General features: G+C 27.3%; 1 protein-coding gene across 2 annotated transcripts; it reads right to left on the reverse strand.

The window, feature by feature from the left end:
• Window positions 1–635: 635 nt before the first annotated feature.
• Window positions 636–23513, reverse strand: LOC107164608 (acyl-CoA Delta-9 desaturase-like). 2 transcript variants are annotated; one of them, XM_015512487.2, is made up of 6 exons: window positions 23329–23513; window positions 5877–6073; window positions 5678–5808; window positions 1863–2068; window positions 1170–1355; window positions 636–1095 (listed from the first exon to the last, which is right to left on the reverse strand). In XM_015512487.2, exons 2-6 carry the CDS (start codon window positions 6055–6057, stop codon window positions 768–770), a joined length of 1032 nt encoding a protein of 343 aa, XP_015367973.1. In that variant the 5' UTR covers window positions 6058–6073; window positions 23329–23513; the 3' UTR covers window positions 636–767. The 2 variants fall into 2 exon arrangements, with proteins under 2 accessions (XP_015367973.1, XP_015367972.1); XM_015512486.2 differs by lacking the exon at window positions 23329–23513 and adding an exon at window positions 9965–10354.
• Between the last annotated feature and the right edge of the window lie 130 nt (window positions 23514–23643).

Genomic DNA, 23643 nt, shown 5'->3' on the forward strand with positions numbered 1-23643 from the left:
AATAATCTAAGATCATTAAGGTATGGTTATCGAACAGAAACAGATAAGATAAACTAAAATCAAGTTATTCATATTTATTTTAACCTACTTATTTCCTATATACATTATTATTATACACTTATAATTTTCCGAGTACCATTATTGAAATATAATTAATGTAAAATATTACTAAATCACAGAAATTTTCAATTTTACGAAATATGTAAAAAAAATCGAGAATTTTACAAAGTACGTAAAAATATGTATTTATGACGAAATATGTAAAAATATGTAAAATAAAATATGTCTTATTTTATTGCAAATCACGTGAAACAAATTTATCATTTGCAATAATTAATTTATGATGTTTTACTAAAAATATGTGTTTACATACAAATCCCAGCCCTATTTATGAGTTACACTAATTTAAATTGTCAATTTGTCATCAAAATAAATACAACTTAGACCAAAAGGACAACTATCAATAACTGAAGATGGTGAAACATAGGTGAAATAGTACAATTATCATGAAATTGAAATTAGCAATTATTTTGCTGATGAAAATGACATTCATAATAAATTTAAGCCTATAAAAAAATATATAAGAATATTGTTAACATATAATACCATTTATGGCAATTAAATATAAACCATACTGATTTTAAACAAATAAACTTTAATTATGGTAAACATAATATTAATATATACAACATAATGCACACGGCACTCAGAATACAGTGAACTGATACATAATACAAACTTAAATTATATGCTTTGGTTTAATTCATTCATCCTTGCTTGTTAATTATTGTGGCAGCTTCACGATCTGATTGTGGTAAGTCTTTGTCATCCCAACCCCACGATGATTGAGTATCTCCGTGACCATTTATGCCAGTACGTTCCACACGTTTACGTACAGTATCAACTGACACAGTCTTCAGGTCATATGCCCATCCAATTTTAGCAAAGAAATCAATGAATGCAGTTGTCATATTGAGTTTGTAATCACCTAATTCTGCCGCCTTGTAATCCCACGGAAATACATGGTGGTAGTTATGCCAACCCTCTCCCAAAGCTAATAAAGCTACAGTTATGTTTTCAGAAGGATTTATGAACCTAAAATAAATTTAAAAAAAAAAAGTTAAATGTTATGGCATCATTTGTTAAATAAAAATAACTTCAAACATTACCTGTCATATGGTCTTCCACCCCACATATGTGCAGCACTATTTACTAACCATGTGACATTAAGAGAGAAAGTGTATCGAAACATAGTGGCAACAAACCAAGAATTTACCCAACTTTCACCCCAACAATACACCGGTAGTATTGTAGGTAATATGAAACACAATAATGGCATTAGGAACTTGTAATACCTGTAATTTATAAATTATAATTATTTATTTATTTTCAACAATACAGGAACCTGCCTTTGGTTAGAGATAACATTAAAACTTAAAAGTATAAATAATAAATAAATATACATTAATTCAATAGTAACATAAAAATAAGTAATATAAATACAACAGATTAATAATAATTATATGCAATTCATTCAAAAGTATGGATACTTATTGACAATCCATACAGAAATAAATTTTAAAAAGTTAATACGAGAGTAGAATGGGATTTTTAAGTTGAAACCGTTTAAAAGGCCAATATCATCTTTAAATAGCTTACAAAGAAATATTAAAATTAGTTTCAACCCTTCTGTCAGCAAAAGAGGACAAGTCAAGGGACTGGAGTACTGCGGAGTAGTTATGAGGCAAATGCTCAAACTTGGGTACAAAAGCAGCAAAATTTAAGAACACTAATGAATTGTTAAATTAAATCATTAAACTACATAACGATTAAATAACATTTAAATTTTAATACAAATTTACTTTTTTTGGAAGGAAACGATTGGATCAGCTAGTAAATCGGACATATCAATACCACGTCCTTTTTCCATAATGTCTGGATGTTTTCGACATAACAACCAACCAACGTGTGAAAAAAAAAATCCTCTGTTGGCATTATGCGGGTCTGCATTTGTTTCACTGTACTTGTGGTGTAGTCTATGGTCACGAGCCCATTCATACACATGGTTCTAAAACATAAAAATATTGTTAAAATCCAACAAAAAAAAGTCGCCATAATATGCATAATTTAATAAAATATTTGTGAACAACTAAAAACTACAGATAGTATATTTAATATATTATATATAACAAAAATATAATATTCTAAAATGAAAAACTGACATAAAGCAAAATAATAAGTAGATATAGTAAAATGTTAATATTGAGATTAACTATATTGTACAAGTATATTTTAAATAATCTAACTACATTTAAAAAAATATATGTATTAAAATAAAAAAGACAATAATATTTATCTGAATTATAATGGTTAAGTAAGTAGTATTTATAATTAAAATTTTGTTTTTAAGTACTTTGCAAAAGATTTTAACTAATTTTTCAGATTTCCAATTTAAAAGTTTAAAATGAATTTGTATATATGTATATTATTGCATGTAAAATATTTCATTGCGATTAATAAAAATTTATACAAACATTGAGGATTATTTAATCCTTATTATTTTCTGCCAAAAATATTTATTTGACAAAAGATGTTAACCAACAACTAAATTAAGCACAATTTAAATTTACATCAATACTTTAACTATGATAGAAGCAATCAGTTTCCAATTAAAAAATTAATATTTTAAAAAGCAATATATATATACATGAAAGATGTATCATTAAATAAGTACATTATGGTAGTAACCATTATGATTGATGAGTTTATTAATTTGTGTATAGGAACTATTACTAAAGGTAATAAATTAAATGCATTAAGTATAATACACGTTTTATACGTGAGTAATTTAGAAGTTCAACTATTGGCTCTAATTCACTCATATATAACTAAAAATGCTTAAGAGGACATACTTATTTTTAAATATTCCATATTCTGTGCCTAATTTGTTAAAGATGAGCACTTTCACCAACATAAAATACAGTCTAGAATAAATGAATTAAAAGATGAAAAAGAATTGTTTTATTTATAATTTAGAGTAAATGGATTGAAGATAAGCAATACAGTATCATAAATTTAAATGTTATAATATATAGCTTATAAATAAGATAATTTAATAATGAACTTTAAAGGATTTTAAACAAAATAATAGATTCATTGTTTAACACACTACACTACAGAGTGTAAAAGAAAGACCTGAAAAATGAAATAAATTTTGTTCTAAACAATTATTTATTTATTTTTATTTTTTAAAATCTCATTATTTTTGTTTAAGTTGATCCAGTCGTTAAAAACATATATATTTTTTTTTAACATTTAACAGAAAATATACTATCTGTAAACATAATTGCAATAAGCACATGAGAGAAATAGATATATTGGCAGTGAATGCTTGAGGGGAGTTACCCAACAGTAACACTTGACGAGATAATAAAATTTGTTAGACTATTTTACATATAAAATACATTAACTCATTAGGGCGGAGTTTTTTTAATTACTATTCTAAGAAAAATGAGAAAAATATTTAAAATTAGCTTTTAAAAAAAGATCTACCTATGTGTCATATAGAAATGCACGACATTAATGGGTTGTGTATTTTATTTTAATTATTTTAAGAAATACACAATTTAATATATTTAGCATAATAAATTAATAAGTATATGTAAGATGAGAGAAAAATTTTTTTGTTTATTTATAAATGGTAGCTTATTATTATTATAACATTACATCCCTGAATTATTTTTAACTGTGCACTTCATATCAGTAAACAATCCTAGCTCTTAAATTATGCCTCCCAAAAAAAGATCAATCAGTAGTTGAACGCCTCAAGCACGAAAGAAAATGGCAAAACGAGCTTCAGAAACAATCGAACAAAAAGATTATGAATGATAGTTAGGCCTGTCGCTTTTTAGTTTTGGTCTATCTTCTGTCCATAGGTCTAATATATCTCTTTACCAAATTTTGTCAAAAACGGTCAAGCAGTTTAGGACAAACTGATCTATATATATATATATTTATTTATTATTATTTTACAGATTACATGAACTAATTCCAAAATTAATTTAACTATACTTAAAAAAAAAAAAAAAACATAAGTACAAATAAAAACAAATCAAAACAATTTTTTACAATAATATTTATCTTGCTATATCTATAAAAGTGTATTTCTATCAGTTTATCCTTTACGTATTTCAATTCCAATTGGTAAACCGATTACGACAAAAATTAAATGGTATAGAGATTTACTAGACCTAATGGCAGAATATATGCTAAGTTAAAAAGTAATAGGCCCAAATATCATTCAATTGTATTATTTGAATTGTCAGATTTTTCTCGATAAAACGAATAAATTTATGTGATGATAAATGAATATCATTGTAAGATTATTACTTCGTAAATTTTAACCATTATCTATTAAATAGATATATATCTATATAAATAGATTCTATTTATATATATATATATTTCTAGCGTAATCATAGGATACAAATTTAACACACAGTTAGAGACATATAAGAGCTAGGATTTTTAATGGGCTACGAAGCAGTGGCGTGCAGAACATTTTTCAGATTTGAGGCAAACTATACACTTTGACATCCACCCTACAACCATCAGGGTTTTCACTTAATAAAAAATCGTATACATTTATATGATATTTAAAATGTATGATCAAACTAGTGCCATCCACCCACCCACCCGTATTTTCCCTGAGGCAGTTGCCTCAAAATATAGCTGTTCAGCACGCCACTGCTACGAAGTGTAAAACACTCATTATTTCTAAAAACTATTTACTTTTTTCAAAATTTTAGATCCATTCCGTTCTAGAACTTTATAATTTTTTTATATTTTCACCCTTATATTTATTAGGTAAATCATTATCAACTTTTGATTTTCAAATGATGACCTATACTTAAAATTTCATAAACTAATAAGACTATTTTTTTAAATGAATTTTCACGTTTAAATTTTCATTCTTTGCTAATCCGTTAATGAGATATAGCTTCCCAAAGTTGGATGGTTTTGGTGGGTGGTGTTTGTATGTAAATACCACCTAATACAAACACCACCCAAAACCATCCAACTTTGGGAGGCTTAGGAGGCTACATCTCGTCAACGGATTAACGAAATATGAAAATTTAAACGTGAAAATTCATTAAAAAAAATAGTCTTATTAGTTTATGAAATTTTAAGTATAGGTAGGTAAATCAAAAGTTGATAGAGGTTTACCTAATAAATATAAGGGTGAAATACATTCCTCGCTCTACTCAGAATCTAAAATATTAAAAAATTATATAGTTCTAGAACAGCATGGAACTAAAATTTTGAAAAAAGTAAATAGTTTTTAGAAATAATGAGTGATTTACACCACATGAGCACTCTATATAAACAACATATAGGTAGATATTATACTTAACAGCATTTTTTTTAAACTAATGCATTAAATAAAAATTTTATTTCTATTTTATTTTTATTAGTTTACAATATTTTTTTTTTAATTCATAGGTAGAATTATTCTACCAATTAAAATATCCAGCTTGTTACTCAAGAGAAAAACTAAATGTATAAATTCAGACTTCAAATGAGTGTGAAGAAAACAAATTAAACATAACTTATTTTTTTTTTTCAATACCTTTTTAGAATAATTAATGGTTAATAAATAATAATAAAAAAAAAATACCTGAAAGGCTATTGTATTGAATATAATTAATATCACACGCAGTGGCCATTTGGCTTTATATGCCCGATGAGACCAAAGTCTATGAGCTCCAGCTGTAATGCCGATTGAAGATACTTGGTACATCAATATTGCTAAATGAAAAAAATGTATATTTAACTATTATGTTAGAAATATAAAATATATAGGTTATTGAACATACCAAAAATAGTTGTGGCAATTTTAGCGGAGGTAAACATTAGTAACACACCATACAATGCAGCCAAATGAAGGTAACCAAACAACATGACATTTCGCCATACAATTGCTTGATGATGTTGTTTTCTATTTTGTTGGGTAAGAAGTGTTGTCCCATTGTGGGTTATTCCTTTGGATTCGTCCATAACTTGATTTTATTAACTGTAAAAATATGACATTAGAGTAAAAATAAAATGAAACATATGATGTATTTCATGTATTTCATCAGGGCCAAACTTCAAGTGTTTTGGTCCACTATTCTTTGTAAGCAACTGGTCCACTTTCCTAAATTTAACAGCCCAACTTAAACTAACAAAATACTACATTTTCTTCAAAAGTATTTTTACCTTCACCCAAATTTTATAAGGATAAACTTAAGGAACTTATTCTATGTTGATTACAAAGAAAATGTAAAATATATCAATACATAGGAATAAACTAATATCACTAAGTAGCGGTATGACCATGAAGAATAAAGATATCTTTATTCTTCATGGGTATGACAAATCAAATCTTATATTTAAATTATACAGTGTCCCGCGAGGATTTACCCATTGCGATATCTCTCGAAATAACGGAGATATCAAAATTCTGATTTTAAGGGATTAGAACTATAATTATTTCATATTTGAATGTTTCAGTAAAAAAGTAAAAATATATTTTTTTTTTTAATTATTTCTGAAAAAATTGAAGATATCGTAATTTATTTTTCTCAAAAGGTGGACGTTACAAATTTAATTTTTATTAATTTCCTGATTTTTAATATTTTTTATAGTTTCGAAAAAAATTGTGAATTGTTTAAATATGATTATTGCTAAGCACACTGAAAGCGTTTGCCAGCCGTACGAGAATGTTAGATAACACTACGGCATTAAATAACTCGCCTCGCAATTTTTCTTGAAACTGAAAGAAAAACTATTAAAAATCAGCAAATTAATGAAAATAAAATGTTGAAACATCAATGTTTTCAGAAAAATAAACTCTATAAAATCGCTACCTTCTTATTTTTGTTGGAAATCATTAAATAATAACATATATTTTTTAACTTTTTTATCAAAACATTAAAATAAATTTAAAAATGAAATAATTATAGTAATTATCTCTGCGATTTACACATATTTTTTTACATAACCATAGCCCGCGGCCTACTTTGCTGTAGAATAGTAGCACAGTGGGCCAGTATGGTGCTTTATTTCATACGAAAAGAAAATCAAACTGAATAATCTAAGCTTAATACCTAATATTTTATTAATTTTTAAATCAACTTGCATATCTATAAATTGTATTTCTTTTACTTAATTTAGAGAATTTACAAGTATTTGCGATTAAAATACAATCACAAAAAAGCTGGTAAGTTTTTTTATAAAGTAATCAAATTAAAATTAAATAGGTAAGCATCTAAAATATTTTTTCTAATTAATTCAAATACCTAGTGGCTAGAATACTGAATTATATATTTCTTAGTATACAAAAACAATGTTTAATAGTATAACAATAACTATCTCAATAATCAATAGTCAATATTTAATATATTACTTTATTTTAAACATCCTGAATTCCTGAACCATGCAATGAGTATTATAATATGTTAGATTTATAAATATTTATTTTACTTAAGTAAGTTAATAATTATTACTATTATTAATAAATTTCTAAAAAAAAATGTTAAATAATACTAAACAATCTAGGTTTAGTACCTAGAATTTTATTAAATTTTAAATCAATTTGCATAACTATGTAATTTATATTTCTTTTACTTAATTTAAAGAATTTACAAGTATTCAGGATTAAAGTACAACAAAAAAAGCTGGTAAGGTTTTCTTTTAATTAATTCAAATACCTAGTGGCTAGAATATTAAATTATAAATTTGATAGGTAGTATACAAAAACAAAGTTTAATAGTTATTAACAATTAGTATCTCAATAGTCAGTGTTTAATATATTATTTTATTTCAAACATTCTGAACTCCTGGACCATACAATATGTCAATATGACGAACTATATATAAGATTTAAAGACTTTTATTTTAGTGCGGAAAGTTATTAATTATAACTAGTTAATAAATTTCTGAATAAAATGCCTTTTGGTTAAGTATTATTTTATTTAATAAAATTATACTTTCATAAAATATTAATTTTAAATAAAACATGATTTATCACTCCTTAGAAATTATAATATTCAGAGATTTTTAATAGGTTGTAGATAAAACTAAATTAAGTAGTTATTACAATTATGTGATATTATGATGGCATACTGATACCTATATTAGAGAAATCATACACCATACCTATTAACATATTAAATTTTATATTGTACTAATACACAACCATGAATTAATGGTCTTATTTAACTACGTAATAAACATGAATTTAATATAAAATACTAAAATTGAACAACCTTATGATTATTAACTGATTTATCATAATATGTATGATTTCCTTTGGCATCTTTTTCACAATATAAAATTATGAGAATAATTATAATTCATCGAATTAAAAAACCAAACAAATAATCACAAAAAATATAAGCAAATATGAGCGATAACGATAAGTATTATAAGTATAATGAGTATACATAAGTACCTATAATGTGAAGTACCGTTATTAGAATAATCAACTTGTTTTGAGCAACAACAGAACAACAAGAACAGTGAACACAAAATATGTGGAATACAAATTTTGATGGCTATATAATTTAGGTAGTTACACAGAAGTATGAGTGGTAACTACAAGCGTAACTTAGAGGTGAGCTAAAAGCTCTCTCCAATAATTATTAGGAGCCCACTCAAATTTGTTAGAATAAATGAATATTATGGTCTATAGATAATATCGTTAACTTCATTTTTGCTGAACAATTTAAAAAATATCTTCTATGTTTAATATAAACTAATACAAATAATATTCAATATTTGTGTTATCACTGTATGTAGGTGACTGACAACTGCCCTCATACGTTATCTTATTCTAAAAAAATGGAATAGGGAGTCTAGCCCCCCTAGATCAAAACTCTTAAGTCTAAAGTCACGCCAACGGATGTCTTAAGTGTATATCATTATTATCACGGGTTGTCAGTTGTGTCACTTGCGCGGGGAAGATGCGGGTGACAAAGTGGTGTATTTATGACCAACTTTATGAGTGACGACGTGAACGATTTCCCCACCCCTTTTTTATATTATTTTTTTTTCGGTTTTAGCGTCTTATCATTATAGTAATAGTTTATCTTCGCGAATTATATGAATACAATCATAGAACGATTAAGGACGGTTCTTAAAAATGTCCATTAACGGTAAACCGACGGTTGGGGGGGAATTTTACCGGCAAAATTTTGCCCGTTAATTTTAACCGGCTTAAAAGTACCAGGGGGGAACTACTGCAGACTGGTTCGAGTGGTTCGTCAGAAACGCCTAATTTTCCCGAAGGAAGTCGTAACTCGTAAGTGCGCCTCCGTGTATGCCGTAGGGTGGACATGGTGAGTGGTGACCAGTGAGTTATAGTTATCGGCGTACCAACTGTAAATTTATTGTCCAGTGTTAACACCGATCGCTTTAAAATCTAAATATAATATTGGCGCGAATGCAAATGGACAGGATAGTTGATTCGGTCGAATAGTGCACGGAGTACAAGAACGAATGAAACCGTCGGGAAATGTGGATTGGATAACCTTTCGCACCAAAAGAATTCTGCGCGGCATTAGGATTTGCAGTTGTGAGACAAGGAAGAGGATGGAGGAAATTAATGGGATTATGCGCAAGTTAAACAGCTACCAAAACATCGTTTTTTTCCCGGTCAATAGCGACTAACCAGCCACGACGCCGTTTCGACGAACACGTGCCCAAGGTCGCAGCACGAGAGCCGCACAAGCGGTGGCAGAACACTTGTTGTAGGCCTTACGGCGGCGGGCGGCTACAACAGTTCTGCGTGTCACGTGTGCGGTCGGACGGCCGGGCGCGCGCACGCGCTCATTCGCTAGAAGCTCGCTCGCTCACCGGTCGGCCGACAACGGGGGATACGCTTGCCCGAGAATACGAAATAAATAAACGCATCCGTACGTACCTGTAACGACGTACAACCACTATGACTGGACGACCACGTTCATTACACGATGACGGAATTTTCCTTAGTGACGGAGTGCGCTCGACTGGGCACCACCGGGCTGGACGTCCCGAAGTCTAACGGGCCGGACGGCGAATAGAACGTTCACGCCTATTCGCGGAACCGACGTGCGCCTAATTTAAGTATTTTACCGATGAAACGACAACTGTCGCGATGACCAAATCAGAAAATAATGTCACGCTCACGACAAAACGCGAAAAAACGATTTGGCGGCGGCGACGTCGCGGACACAAATGGGGGCGCTGCCGGCGGAAGAGGCAACTGAGCAAGAAAAGCCGTACACATACTGCTAATACAGCGATATCGTACCGAGTCGCGGCGGCGGCGTCGGATCCCTCCGTGCGATACGGATTTTAATCATTCGGCCGGGAGAACCGATACAGTTTTCGCCGCTTGTGCTGCCGCCGGTAGCGGCCGAACGAATTATTTGCGCCACCCGTCACCGGGTGGCTGGTGGTGTTCCTTGCATGTAATCACCATTCGGCATTCACTAATCATGTGATATTGTGGTGTGCCTACTGTAGTACTATTGTTCGGTGGGTGCGCCCGCGCCGTCGTGATGGTTGTGAGCTGTGACTCATCTGCCAATCGAAAATAATGATTTAGGTTGGCGATTTTTGTTTTTAGTGACAACACTGCGTTCGATCGGTTGCAAAACAGCAATTTTGTGCTATTTTACGTGCTCCGTGTCTCTGTGTATCTGTCATCATAGAATCCAGTTTGGACGCGTCGGCGCGAAGACCGGCGTTGACGTACGCACTTAGATCATGGCTGAGGCTTAATTTACGGCTCCACACATTTTTATTACGCGATGTATTATTAAATTCAGATTTTCGACTCTGTTGTTCCCAACTAGACGATCGATTATATCATAATATTATGCATTTTGTTCATCATAATTTAAAAATAATGCTTACAGTAAGTGTGTGTGTGTGTGTATGATGTGAAAAAGGGATGAGGAGAGGCACGGAACAAACCATTTTGTGATTTTACCGGAACCACGTGAATTTCGTTACTCCTCTTCAGTCATTCTGGAGCGATTTGTCGCGCACACAATAAATTATGTCTTACGCAATTATGCATCTTTAATCCGAGATACAATAATGTCGTAAACGATTATGCTGCAAATTTACAATAATATGATTGAATAAATGATATTAACGCTATAACGTATACAATAATATAGCTATTAGGTTCGATGGGCGGATGGCGTGACGCGATACCATAATAATGAATAGGCGTACGAGCAAACGTAGACACTAGACACACATTTTGTTAGTTTGTTACTAAATATTGGCGTATTGTTTACCTTACCGTCATTACGTTCTATACTTTTATTATGAGTGCGTCAAAGCGTAATGGTAAATAACGATAAGGGAAATTTATATTTTCCGTTCCGTAAAAATGTATTATTGATACGCAAGTAGTGCCGCGTATTGGTTATTATTTCAATTTATCCACTAATAGTATTTACCTCAGTATTTATATAATATAATTAGGGTGGAGGACTAGTAGCCATACAAAGTCCCCAAATATACATTTATTTGAAAAATAAAAAATACATCTAAAACACGCATTTTAAAAATAAATCATGAATAGGTTATATTTATTTATATATTGTTCAACTAAACTTGCCTATTATTTTGAAATAGATTTATTAGTTCTACGTTTTACAGCTCTACGTATTTAATATAATTTATAAAATTATTATTTTCTAGGAAAAAACGTGCGTAAAAGCTAGTTAAAAGACTTACTATACCAAAAAATTAAAAATAAATTTATATTTCGGTTGTATTATTTAAAATAAGAATGTGTTTCATAAAGTATAAAAAAATTAATTGCCCTAAAAACTAAAAATATGCATTTATACGCAAAATAAAATTGTATAAGTATTCAGATTTATCGTTCTTCCGTAATGACCAAATGAACGGTTACGTTCGTCATAAATTCCTAAAAAAAAATTATATTCTATAGGTTCCTTATATTCCTATAGAATGCTGGTGATGCCTGTGTTCTACAATGTAAATAAAAATTAATATAAATATAACAGTGATACTTATAGCTAAGTTATCTGTATGTATAGTGTGTACCTAACGATAAGCGATATATTTTTTTATCCGTTACCTATCATCTGTACTCACGTTTACACTATTATTGTACTACCCAAAGTCTTAAAACGTATTTATATTTTAACGTACAGTATAGTTCATTTTCTTTGACAAAGTTACAGCTATTATTATAATTTATAGTACGAAATGAGTAGACGTATCACGTATTAGCAGTGAGCACGTATATATAAAATATAAATCAATAATAACGCAGTCATCATAAAATAACCAATCGAGAATATATTTATCATCGACACGCTACAGCAGCTGATAGCCCGATGCACTTAATCGACTGATCATAGTAGTTTACTGACGCTTTTTTTTCTAGGTCTATCTAGTATCTACTCAATAATTATAAGTCGATATAGTTCACCTTCACATAGACTACTCGTAATTTTGATTGTATTCAATATTGTAGGTAGCATATATAAACGGCATGCGACACTATACAATTGTCAATATTAGTTAATTTTATTTTATTTAATATTATTTAATTTTAATCAATTTTACTTAATATAGTTAATTAGTCACCTATAAAATGTGTTAATTATATACCTAAATAAAATATATTATTCTTTTTCAACGCGATAACAGACAAAACGAGGAAATATAAATTACCCTTTCGCACTTGGGCGATTGGCAATATTTTTAATTTTTTATACAAATATTAAGTTACGTCTAAATTGTAATAATAACTCACACAAACATTTTCAAAATAGTGATAAAAGCGATGAATAGGGAACGGACTTATTAATGCTATAAAAAATAAAAATAAATGTTCTAAAAAATACGACTTGATGCTTAAAAACCACATTATTATGAAAAATTTATTTGATAAAAAAAATTTGAATTCAATACACATAACTTGTATTGGTATGTATGTATCCCAGTATGTATATAATTTATATATACGTGTCAACAATAATTTCGTCTAGAGTCCGGGTTTATCTGATCGGTAAAAACATAATAAATATTTATTTTATTTTTTAAATTGAATGTTAATCTACTTAAAAAAAAAAATTATCCATTCCTATATAAAAATGGCTTAAAAACATAAAAATTCACTAAAAATGTCAAAAATGCAAAATAAAAGTTACATTTTTTAATTCCTTGATGTATGGAATGAACTTTGTGCTTGTAAAGCTATATATTTTCGGACATTCAGAAAGAAAAATGCAATTTTCATGTAAATCTGTTCCCTAGTGATGAATAATGAAAACAAAGTGTATTTGTAGTACTTGGATATTTCATAGTGAATGAAAACTATTATTTAAAACATTTTTATTCGCCTCAACCAATAAACCCACGTACACTTATATATTTTAAATGTTTTATATCAATTAGCAAATATTGAGTTATGTTAAATTTGTATTGACTGTTTACGTACATCATACACATAAACACAACAAACGACAATGCAACATTAAATACATTATTAGGTCAACTGGATACAGTTAAAGGTTAAACTGTTATTTTTGAGTATGAAAATTTGATAGTTATATTGAAAAATTTAACTTTAGTATAAAATTCTTCCCTGATATTTAATATTATAAACTATGATACAAATTACACAGTAACAAGGTTTTTTTAAGTTTAACTGTACTTGTTAATGTATAGAAAAGTTATATTAAATTGTTATGACTTTTAAAGAATAATTCTAAGAAAACATCAGGAAATATAACATTATTTTTAACGATTTAAAGATTATAAGTTTGTATTTACTTTGAAATATTGAAAAAAAATACTTTAAATATTTCTCATAATGGTAACTTATAACACGCATATATCGCATATTATACATAATTACGCGTATTGTAGATTTATACCTTATACTCAGTATAATGACTTATTTTATTACATAGACATATAATATAAGTTATGATTATTATAATTTGTAAAGCTATATTGCTATATAATAGGTATTAGGTTTACAATATTAAGCTAGTATGTATAATATGTTAAATTATTTAAAAAATATAATCTATATTATATTCATATACCTCAATCAAATGATTAAAATTAAAAAAAAATATAGAATTGACAAAAAAATGGAGATAATATAATGTAGTTATTATATTATAATATGATTATTAATATGAGTACGTATTAATATTTTTATATATGAATAAATAATGCTGATAATATCAGCTGATATTCTCCAAGATAATATCAAAAATGTGACGGATTTTATTAATCTTCTGGGGGGGATATAGGGTAAACATATTTTCAGTCCAGAATTCTATCTCTTATAGGTTATACTTACATGTAACATGAGTAAATAAACCACAAACTTAAAAAAGCGGGTAAGTCGTGTATGTCGCTCTGCTGTACAGTAGGTTACAAGTGGGTTACTGTAATGGATGGAATTAAATTTGAATCCAATGATATTATATCATTGTATACGAAAAACGATTCTGAGCGAAGGCGGTTATTTATCTGTCTAGGATATATTATAGATTATTAAAAATTTTCAAATCTTAGTTTTAAAAAGAAAAATTTTTATGAATTTCTAGTTTGAAATAATTTGCGAATTTTCGTGATTTTTACGTAAGTTTTCAAAATTCAAAATTTAAATGCTATTGTAAATAAAAATGGTGACTATATTTTTCTTTTCTTTTTCACCTGCTATTTTAAAAATATGTAAGAAGCCTTGTATTAAATTTTCAAATCTTAGAATTAAAAAAAAAAAACTTTTATGAATTTCTAGCATAAAATAATTTACGAATTTTCGTGATTTTTACATAATATGTTGTAAAAATTCAAACTTTGAATGCTTATAAAAAAAAATTGTGACTATGTATTTCTTTTATTTTTCAACTTCTATTGTAAAAATATGTTAGGAGCCTTGTATTAAATTTTCAAATATTAGAATTAAAAAGAAAAACTTTTATGAATTTCTATCTAAGATAATTTTTACGTATTTAGTCAAAATTTGAACTTTAAATGCTTATAAAAAAAAATTGTGCCTACGAATTTTTAATATTTTTTAACTTCTATTGTTACAATGTGTTAGAAGCCTTGTATTAAATTTTCAAGCTTTTCTACCGAACAAATAAATTTTTATCGATATTTATAGAAAAAAAAAACTAATAAAGTTGAAAAATTAAAATGTCAGTAAACAACTCAAAACAAATCTAAATATTTTGAAAATTTTATCAAATATATAAAATGCCTATATAAACATTCAGTCAAAATTTGAAGTATCTGTGGTAATTTGTTTTAGAGTTACACCAAAATAAGGAAATCGCTAAAAGTGAAAATCCAATGTTGTAAAAATTTAAATTTCAAATGCTCATAAAAATTTAATTTGAATTTCAGGTGGAATTTTTATTTGTGATAAAGATTGAAAAACTTGTAAGGAATTTTGTATTAAATTTTTAAATCTTAGATTTAAAAAGAAAATTTTTTATGAATTTCTAGCTTAAAATAATTTGTGAATTTTCGTGAATTTTACGTATTTTGTCAAAATTAAAACTTTGAATGCTTATAAAAAAAAATTGTGACTATGAATTTATTTTATTTTTCAACTGCTATTGTAACAATATGTTAAGAGCCTTGTATTAAATTTTCAAGCTTTTCTACCCAACAAATAAATTTTTATCGATATTAATTTAAAAAAAACTAATAATGATCGAAAATTTGAAATGCCTATGAATAGTTCAACTTAAGTCGAAATTTTTTGAAAATTAAATGGTGGATAGAATATATTTATATAAAAATTAGGTGAAAATTTCATGTATCTATGGTCATTTGTTTTAAAGTTACATCAAAAACCAAAATCGATTTTGTCGAAAAATGAGTGTGCGTATAATTTCCCGTTTTTCCCTTAATTTTTAGTTTGTTTTTCTCAATTATTTAGAAAAGTATTAAGAATTTTTTACTTTTGACCCCCCAAAGTAGATTCACTTTCTGATCGAACGAGGTACTGAAGTCAAAAATCGAAGCATTTTTACTGCCCCAAAACGTGATGACAGACACACACAAAAAAAAAAAAAACACATCATGGTAAAATCAATACATTCATCGCTCCGCTCACAATCTAATAATACGACAAAATTATTCTCAAAGGCTGTTATTAAAACTGCTATAAAATAATATAGAAGCATTTGAAGTTCAAATTTTGACAAATTATAAATTTTAATAGCTTAGGATAGAAAATCGAATACAAGGTTCCTCATCATTAATTTACATGGAAACTAAAAAATATAAAACATTATATAAACATATGAACAATATTTCGATGTTAGGACAAATAAGAAATTTAAACGAAGAAAAACAATGTTCATTTTATTTTTTTGTATTTCAAAAATATTATTCACGAAGACATAAAAGTTTTATATATTTTATCATCATATATATGTTATAAGAGTTATAACATACGCATTAATACAGAGCATAATACAAAAATACAATACATTTTAGTATTGTTAAACCTAGCTACTTTGTTATTTTAGTTGTTGCCACTACTCACTATAAATTCAATGCCATCCCTTCAAAAATAACTTAGCAGCATACTGGGTCATTGGTGTAGGTACCTAATTCATTTTATCATAACCTTCACCAATCTATCAATTCACTGCACATAATAATAGTACATATAATATATAGATATAAATATAATAATTAAAAATAAACATATAATTAAAAAACCCAATTAATACACTAATTTCTTAATTGTAATTTCGATACATCCAAAAATTTTCAGAAAAAAAGTTCGAACATTTTGATAACTTTTAATTATTTTATCAAATTAAACCGGATGCTATACACTCTCTATGTTGCCTCCATCGTAGTCATAGAAACATTTTTACAAAATTTACAATTATCCATTTTACTTTGATAATTTTAAAATTAGAGAGTGAATTTACCCATGATACAATATAAAGATAAGATTATTATCTATTGGACAGTGGATCCCAACCGTGGGGAATTAAGATACTGTGCGGAGCGAATATGGTATGATGCTGAAGTAACAAAAATTTTGTTGTTAAACTAAAATTATTATGCCATTTTACAACCAGTAAAATCGAAAATAATAGATTAATTTTGAAACGGTCGCCTATCGATAACAATTTTATATATTATATAATTCATTTTTATCACTAAAATATAAAAGGTCGTCTGAACTCTAATTAGTCTAATTTGAGGGAGACGTAGAATAAAAACGTTGGTCCGTTGGAACCACTAATAATCTAGGCCCTAGATTCTAGGGTATCTCGGAAGATGTTATTAATATTATTTATTAGTGATTTATGACCTTTGTGAAACTACATTTTTTGAATATTTTAAAATAATCATAACCTTTAGATTTATTCATGAGTCATTCACTGTAATTTTAAAAATAACAGTAAAACGTATTATTGTGATCGTAAAATTTGCCATCATGCTTTACGTTTGCTTATTATAATCATACAGGTGAGTCGTCCTTTTAAATTAACTAAAAATATTATAATATGTATGATGACAGAACGTGAATTTCGAAATATCAATATAAATTGTACAATAAATATAAAGAATGCACTACGGCAATAAATAATTATTACAATAACTTAAAGTTATGATGTAAAATCAATCTTGTTTAATTAACATATATGATATTATAATATAATTATTTATATAATTGTAACACAATGTTATCTTTTTAAATTAAAAATTTTAAACACAACGTGTATCAATAATAAAATAATTAAAAGACGATGGACATTCATTTAGAATGGTATGGATAAGAATGAATTATTATAAACTTACGATGTCTCAGCACATAAATTCACCAATCATCGAAACGGAATACATTTTTTAGACATAATTAATAATTGTTTATATTTATAGATAATAATTAATAAAGAATATTAATGAATGATATTAATAATAATAAGCTTTATTCCTGTAATAAGCAGACCACGGAAAATAGGTAATGACTTTATGAGTTATAGTAACTAGCTGTTGCATACGATTTAGGTATTTTTTTGGGATACGATGATACGAATATACAATTACGTACTTATTTATCGAATAACAATAAAGGAATTCTTTAAATACGAGATTTAATAATACATTTTAATAAATTTATTATTATTTTACTTAATAAACAGTCTCATAAATCATAATACCATCATTGATTATATAAACACTATGATACTATATGATTACCAATATTATCATATAAGGAACCGATTTGAATGCAAATAGCATATTTTTCTGTATGTCCGAAAACATTGCTTTCCAAACACAAAACTTTATTTTCATACATCAAGGAGAAGGAATTAAAAATTTACCTAACTATTGTGTATTTTTAAGACTTTATTATATTTTTAAAGCATTTGTTGATATTTTTAGTGCATTTTCATGTTTTTAAGCCATTTTTATATAGGAATATAAATTTGATAAAAATGTAGAATAACATTCATTCTAAAAAAATTAAAAATAAATATTTATATGTTTTTACCGATCAAATAAACCCTGACTCCAGACAAAATTATCGTTGACTCGTGTAGACACACGTACATACATACATACATGCATAAATACATACATACATAGTACATACATACTGCCGTCCTAAGGAAGAATGCCGTAAGTTTCCTTCATGCCATTTCGAGAAAAATGAATTTTTATGTTTAGTAGTTTTTGGTAGTTCTATTTTCATAAATATAATATTTTTAAAGTAAAAATACATATTTTCTTACGGAAATATACTTAATGAATGCAATGGAGCTATTTAATTTTATTTAAAAATTTTAATTCACCAAGATATTCTTATATTTTGATATTCATACTAAGTACGTACTTAATTATTTAGAATAGGTTACTTTTACTTGGCAAAAATGCCGTAATTCTGGTTACGGATTTTTTCCGTAGCGTACCAAAATGTAATATTTTTTTTTTTTATAATCACTAACAATTGAAGAAATAACGCCGTATATTATCAATACTAATTTTTAGTTTTAATTTATAACACAATTTGAATGTAATTACAATATATTTATCTTGAAATCAAAGTCATCTAGTCTTTATACATTTTTAATATACATAAAAATTAAAATTAAAATCAAAATATATGAAAATATGAGATACACAAAATAAATTATTAAAAGAGATGCATATGCAGCAGTTTAATATATTATATAATTTAGATAAATTATTGTTTATGTACTGTTATATTTTCCCAAAATTGTTAAATTAAATTCTAAGATACGGCTTATTGAAGACCAGTTTTCTAAACAACAATGCCGTAAATATAGATTATAATGAAGTGCTAAGTAAGAACGCCGTATTTAAAAAAAAGATACGGCAATCTTCCCTAGCAAACTGTGATTACGGCGTTTTTGCTAAACATTGATTATATTTAATTACAATTGCGGCAATATTTGTTTCTTATATGAGTTATAAGCACATTTCTTGATGAATAACCATAGTTACGGCATTTTTAATTAAAAACAACATACATACATACATACAGAGGCGTATTTAGGGGGGGGCGAGAGGGGGCAATCGCCCCGGGCATCAAATTTCAAGGGGCATCAATTTTTTATTTAAAAAAGCTAATAATAATAGTGTTACATGATAAGTTATTTGTGCTTACTCCCTCAATTATTATAAAGATAATGGTTAGGTCGAGACGGTATTATCACTGATAATACTCGACCGTCTCGACCAAACACGCGGAATTTCAGAAATACAAATTGGTTATTTATAAAACACGATAGCGGTTGTATAGTATAATAGTATGTATTATAAAGTTGTATGACTTATATGTATAGTTGTAGCGATGACTTTATCTGTGATGTATATTGTACATATCAGGAAATTATTCTATGGGAAATTCAGAGACACCCCGGAACCCGTCAGTCATCAGTCGTCAATAATACCTATTTTTACATCGTCGGCGGGCGGCGTATATGTACTAACTATTATGGCAACATATTAATTACGATGCGTTTGCTTTGACTAGTACGTCCGTGCTTCGTGATACTGTTTAATAAAGCGTTCCTTTATACTAAAGTCTACATTTTTTTTATTCTTTTGGGCTTTGGCATTCACAATATTCTGTGCAATCACTGCAATCTACTTAACATTTATATACGGTATGTATTTTTAAATTATTTTGTTATTGGCAATATAATATGTAAAATATAATTATTAAATGCTTAATGCTTCTTGCTTTTAATTTCGTTAAATTGCTTATGGTATTCAGATGGTTAAAACCAGTAGAACGCAGCCTAGTGGTTCTAGTAATCGCAAGAAAGCAAAAAATTAAAAAATTGAAATTGCAAATATTATGGCAAAAGTTCCTAGCATAAACACTTATTTTAAGGCTAATAATGAAGTTATAATAAGTTATAATGAAGTCATTGAAGATTTTGCTGCCCAAAAATCTCATCGTAAAATATAAATGTTAATGTTTCTTTTGTTTAATTAAATGTTTCAATGTATGTTATGCTTCATATTATATCATGTTCTAAACTTCTATGTATGATAATGTTGTTATTCTTTAATGATCATAAAACAAAGGTAAATAAATGTTAAAATTTTGGAGGCAACAAATTATATGTACCCAGGGCATCAAATCTCTAAATACGCCACTGCATACATATGAGTATGAGTTATATTATATGTTTTTTATGGCATTTAAGTCCGTTCCCATATGATTTGCACATTATTGTTGAATAATTAAGAATTGTAATTAAATGAAAAAATGAAAAATGTTAACTTTTGTATATAATATGGTTAGCTGAACTCGTCATAAATAATTAAACAAATTAAAACACACAATTGACTAGTAATGTACCTATACATTTATACATCTACTTAAGATACGTATTGGTCAATATACAAAAATACGTAATTTATTTTACTATTAGAATACAGTAGATTTTATTGATTTATTTCAAAAACATTAAATTTTAAATAATCATTGTGTATTTGTAACTACAAAATATAATAATATATACTTTAAAATTCCAACTAATTACAACAAAATAACTAAAATCGTTATTCTTCGTTTAAATATGTATCTATAGACTATAATATCTTTCTTCAAATTTAAGCTTAAAATATCTATAAAAAAACTTGCATATTTTTTAGATTTTATGATTTGAACATAAATACTTATTATTATAGAAACCTTATTTTAAATGTTTAACTATAAAAATGTAACATTTAATACAATGTTAATTAAAACAAATTAACTAAGTTTTCAGTTTGATACATAATGTCGACATTTGAACTTGAAACGCTTAAAAAACAAAAATGTGCCCATGTATTTTTAATATTGCAAACTGCTTTCCAGATGCTTTTGAAAACTATTGAAATACTCCCCCCCCCCCAAAAAAAAAAAAAGTTCTTAATAGATTAACTTTGCTGCTGGAAAAGATGCTGAAGTCGAAAATCAGAGCATCTGAAGGTGATATAACACATAAGAGATAAGAATAAATATCAATGTATCAAGAAATTCATCGATCTGCTCTACTATATATAAAATTTTTATTAAAAACTCTTGAACAAATTGCAGTATGTAACGCCTCCACCTTGGTATTTAGGAATTTTTAGAAATTGTTTAATATTTATATTAATTGTTTGTACATTTTAATATAACTCGCTTTAAAATTAAAATATATTAAAAAGCCTATGATATTGCCCAAATAATAATCTTATCTTTAAACTTCGTTGGAGGTCAATTCACTTTAAATTTTTCACGGAGTAAACGTCATCTGCTAAGCGTAAAATGTAGCAATTGCAAGATGAAGATAACAAATGTCAATGTAACCTCCGCTTATTAAAATAAAATCAATACACCGATAAAACCCGACCATGTTTATAAATAGTAACCTAATTATGACGAGCAAAACCATAATTAGATTTTCATCATAGATAAATACGATTCTTACATTAGTTTTTTCAAATAAATATTCAAAACTAGAAATTACAATATAATAAGAATAATATATGAATTTCGATTAAAATATGCAAAAAAGTTTTATTAAATTTAGTTATGAAGCCAAATCCTGGAGGTAACTGACAAACAATTTATTTGGATTAAAGGAAAAAAATGTCAATATAATATGCTTATGCATAGAATTTTTACTCCTATAATAAGCTACTTAGGATATAAAACTATATTATAAAGTTTTTAACAAGATTTGGGCATCAGCATCATGATTCATGGACCATGGTTTTGAAATGAGATATAAATTATAAAAAAATATTAAATAGATTAGTTTAAAAAAGTCAATGTGAATGGGGGAGTGATGGGTTCATCGGGTCACAATGCTTCCATTAAACCAAACCCAACCCCGCTCTTTTATCCATCTACAGACTACAACAGGCAATAATAAAGTTGCATTATATTAAGCTACGGCACCCTAGCTGTACATAGTTAAATAAGTATGATATGCATATAGGACATAGGTATAACATTGTATTGTTTTTCGTCAGTTTATTAAACCCAAACTTTCATTGTATGATATTACAAATTTTTAAATTAATTATTATAACATTATATTTTGAAGGTAAACAAGGTAAAGATTAAAGATATACAGATAATATCTCTACAGTATAATTTAAACTTAAATTTACTGTAAAAATAAAGTATAGTATAGTAATATGGTTTTTAGATTTTTAGGTTACAGCATGAACTATTTATGAGAAACCTGGTTTAAAATGTTTAATTCTTAAGTATTGAAATTGAACTATAAAGAAATTGTTTTTAAAATTGAACATCTTATAGTTTTTTTAACTCCAAAATATTTAGAAAATATTCGACATTCTGAAAAATGTAAAAATTGGAACTTTAAATACTTATAAAAAAAATTATGTATATGATTATCTAATATTCATCAACTACAATAATAACAACTAATAAAAATTCTTGCATTACATTTTCAAGCTTATATTATATCTAATGAATAACATTTTATTGGTATTTTTGGAACAAAAAACAAAAATTTTAATTTTAAATGTCTATAAATAACTTAATTTATATTATTTTGTAATAGTTTTTTTATAAACCTAGGAAAACTTTAAAAAAAATTCTTTCGTAAACATTTTAAATCTCAGATATAAGTACTGCATAAAAAACTTTAGACACTCATAAAAAATTATTGAGGATTTACGACCAACTTTACGCTAACAACAATTTACAAAGAACGTAAATAGTATATAGTAATACTGTTTTTAAACAACTAATTATAAACTTACTTTCCTTCAACCAGTTCGAAGGGCCTGAAACTGCACAGTGATCACAATTTTATGTAAACCATACACGATACACGAAGATCACACGGAATATATCACATTAAATTTCATGTAAATTTATTGACACCGGATACACGTAGAGCACGGCAAATAATGACAGTAGTGTTAATCAACGGGTGTCCACGCGAGAACTGAGTACTGACTCCTCAGTCCTCGTTCACTCATTACTCATATAAATATATAATTGGTCACTATTCAATATTAACACGTTCAATACCACCATTGATAATATTATGTAGTTCAGTAGTTTACAAATGT

Source organism: Diuraphis noxia, unplaced genomic scaffold (assembly GCF_037042655.1).
Source record: "Diuraphis noxia isolate RWA-SAM2 unplaced genomic scaffold, SU_Dnox_SAM2 contig0003, whole genome shotgun sequence".
Lineage (NCBI taxonomy): Eukaryota > Metazoa > Arthropoda > Insecta > Hemiptera > Aphididae > Diuraphis > Diuraphis noxia.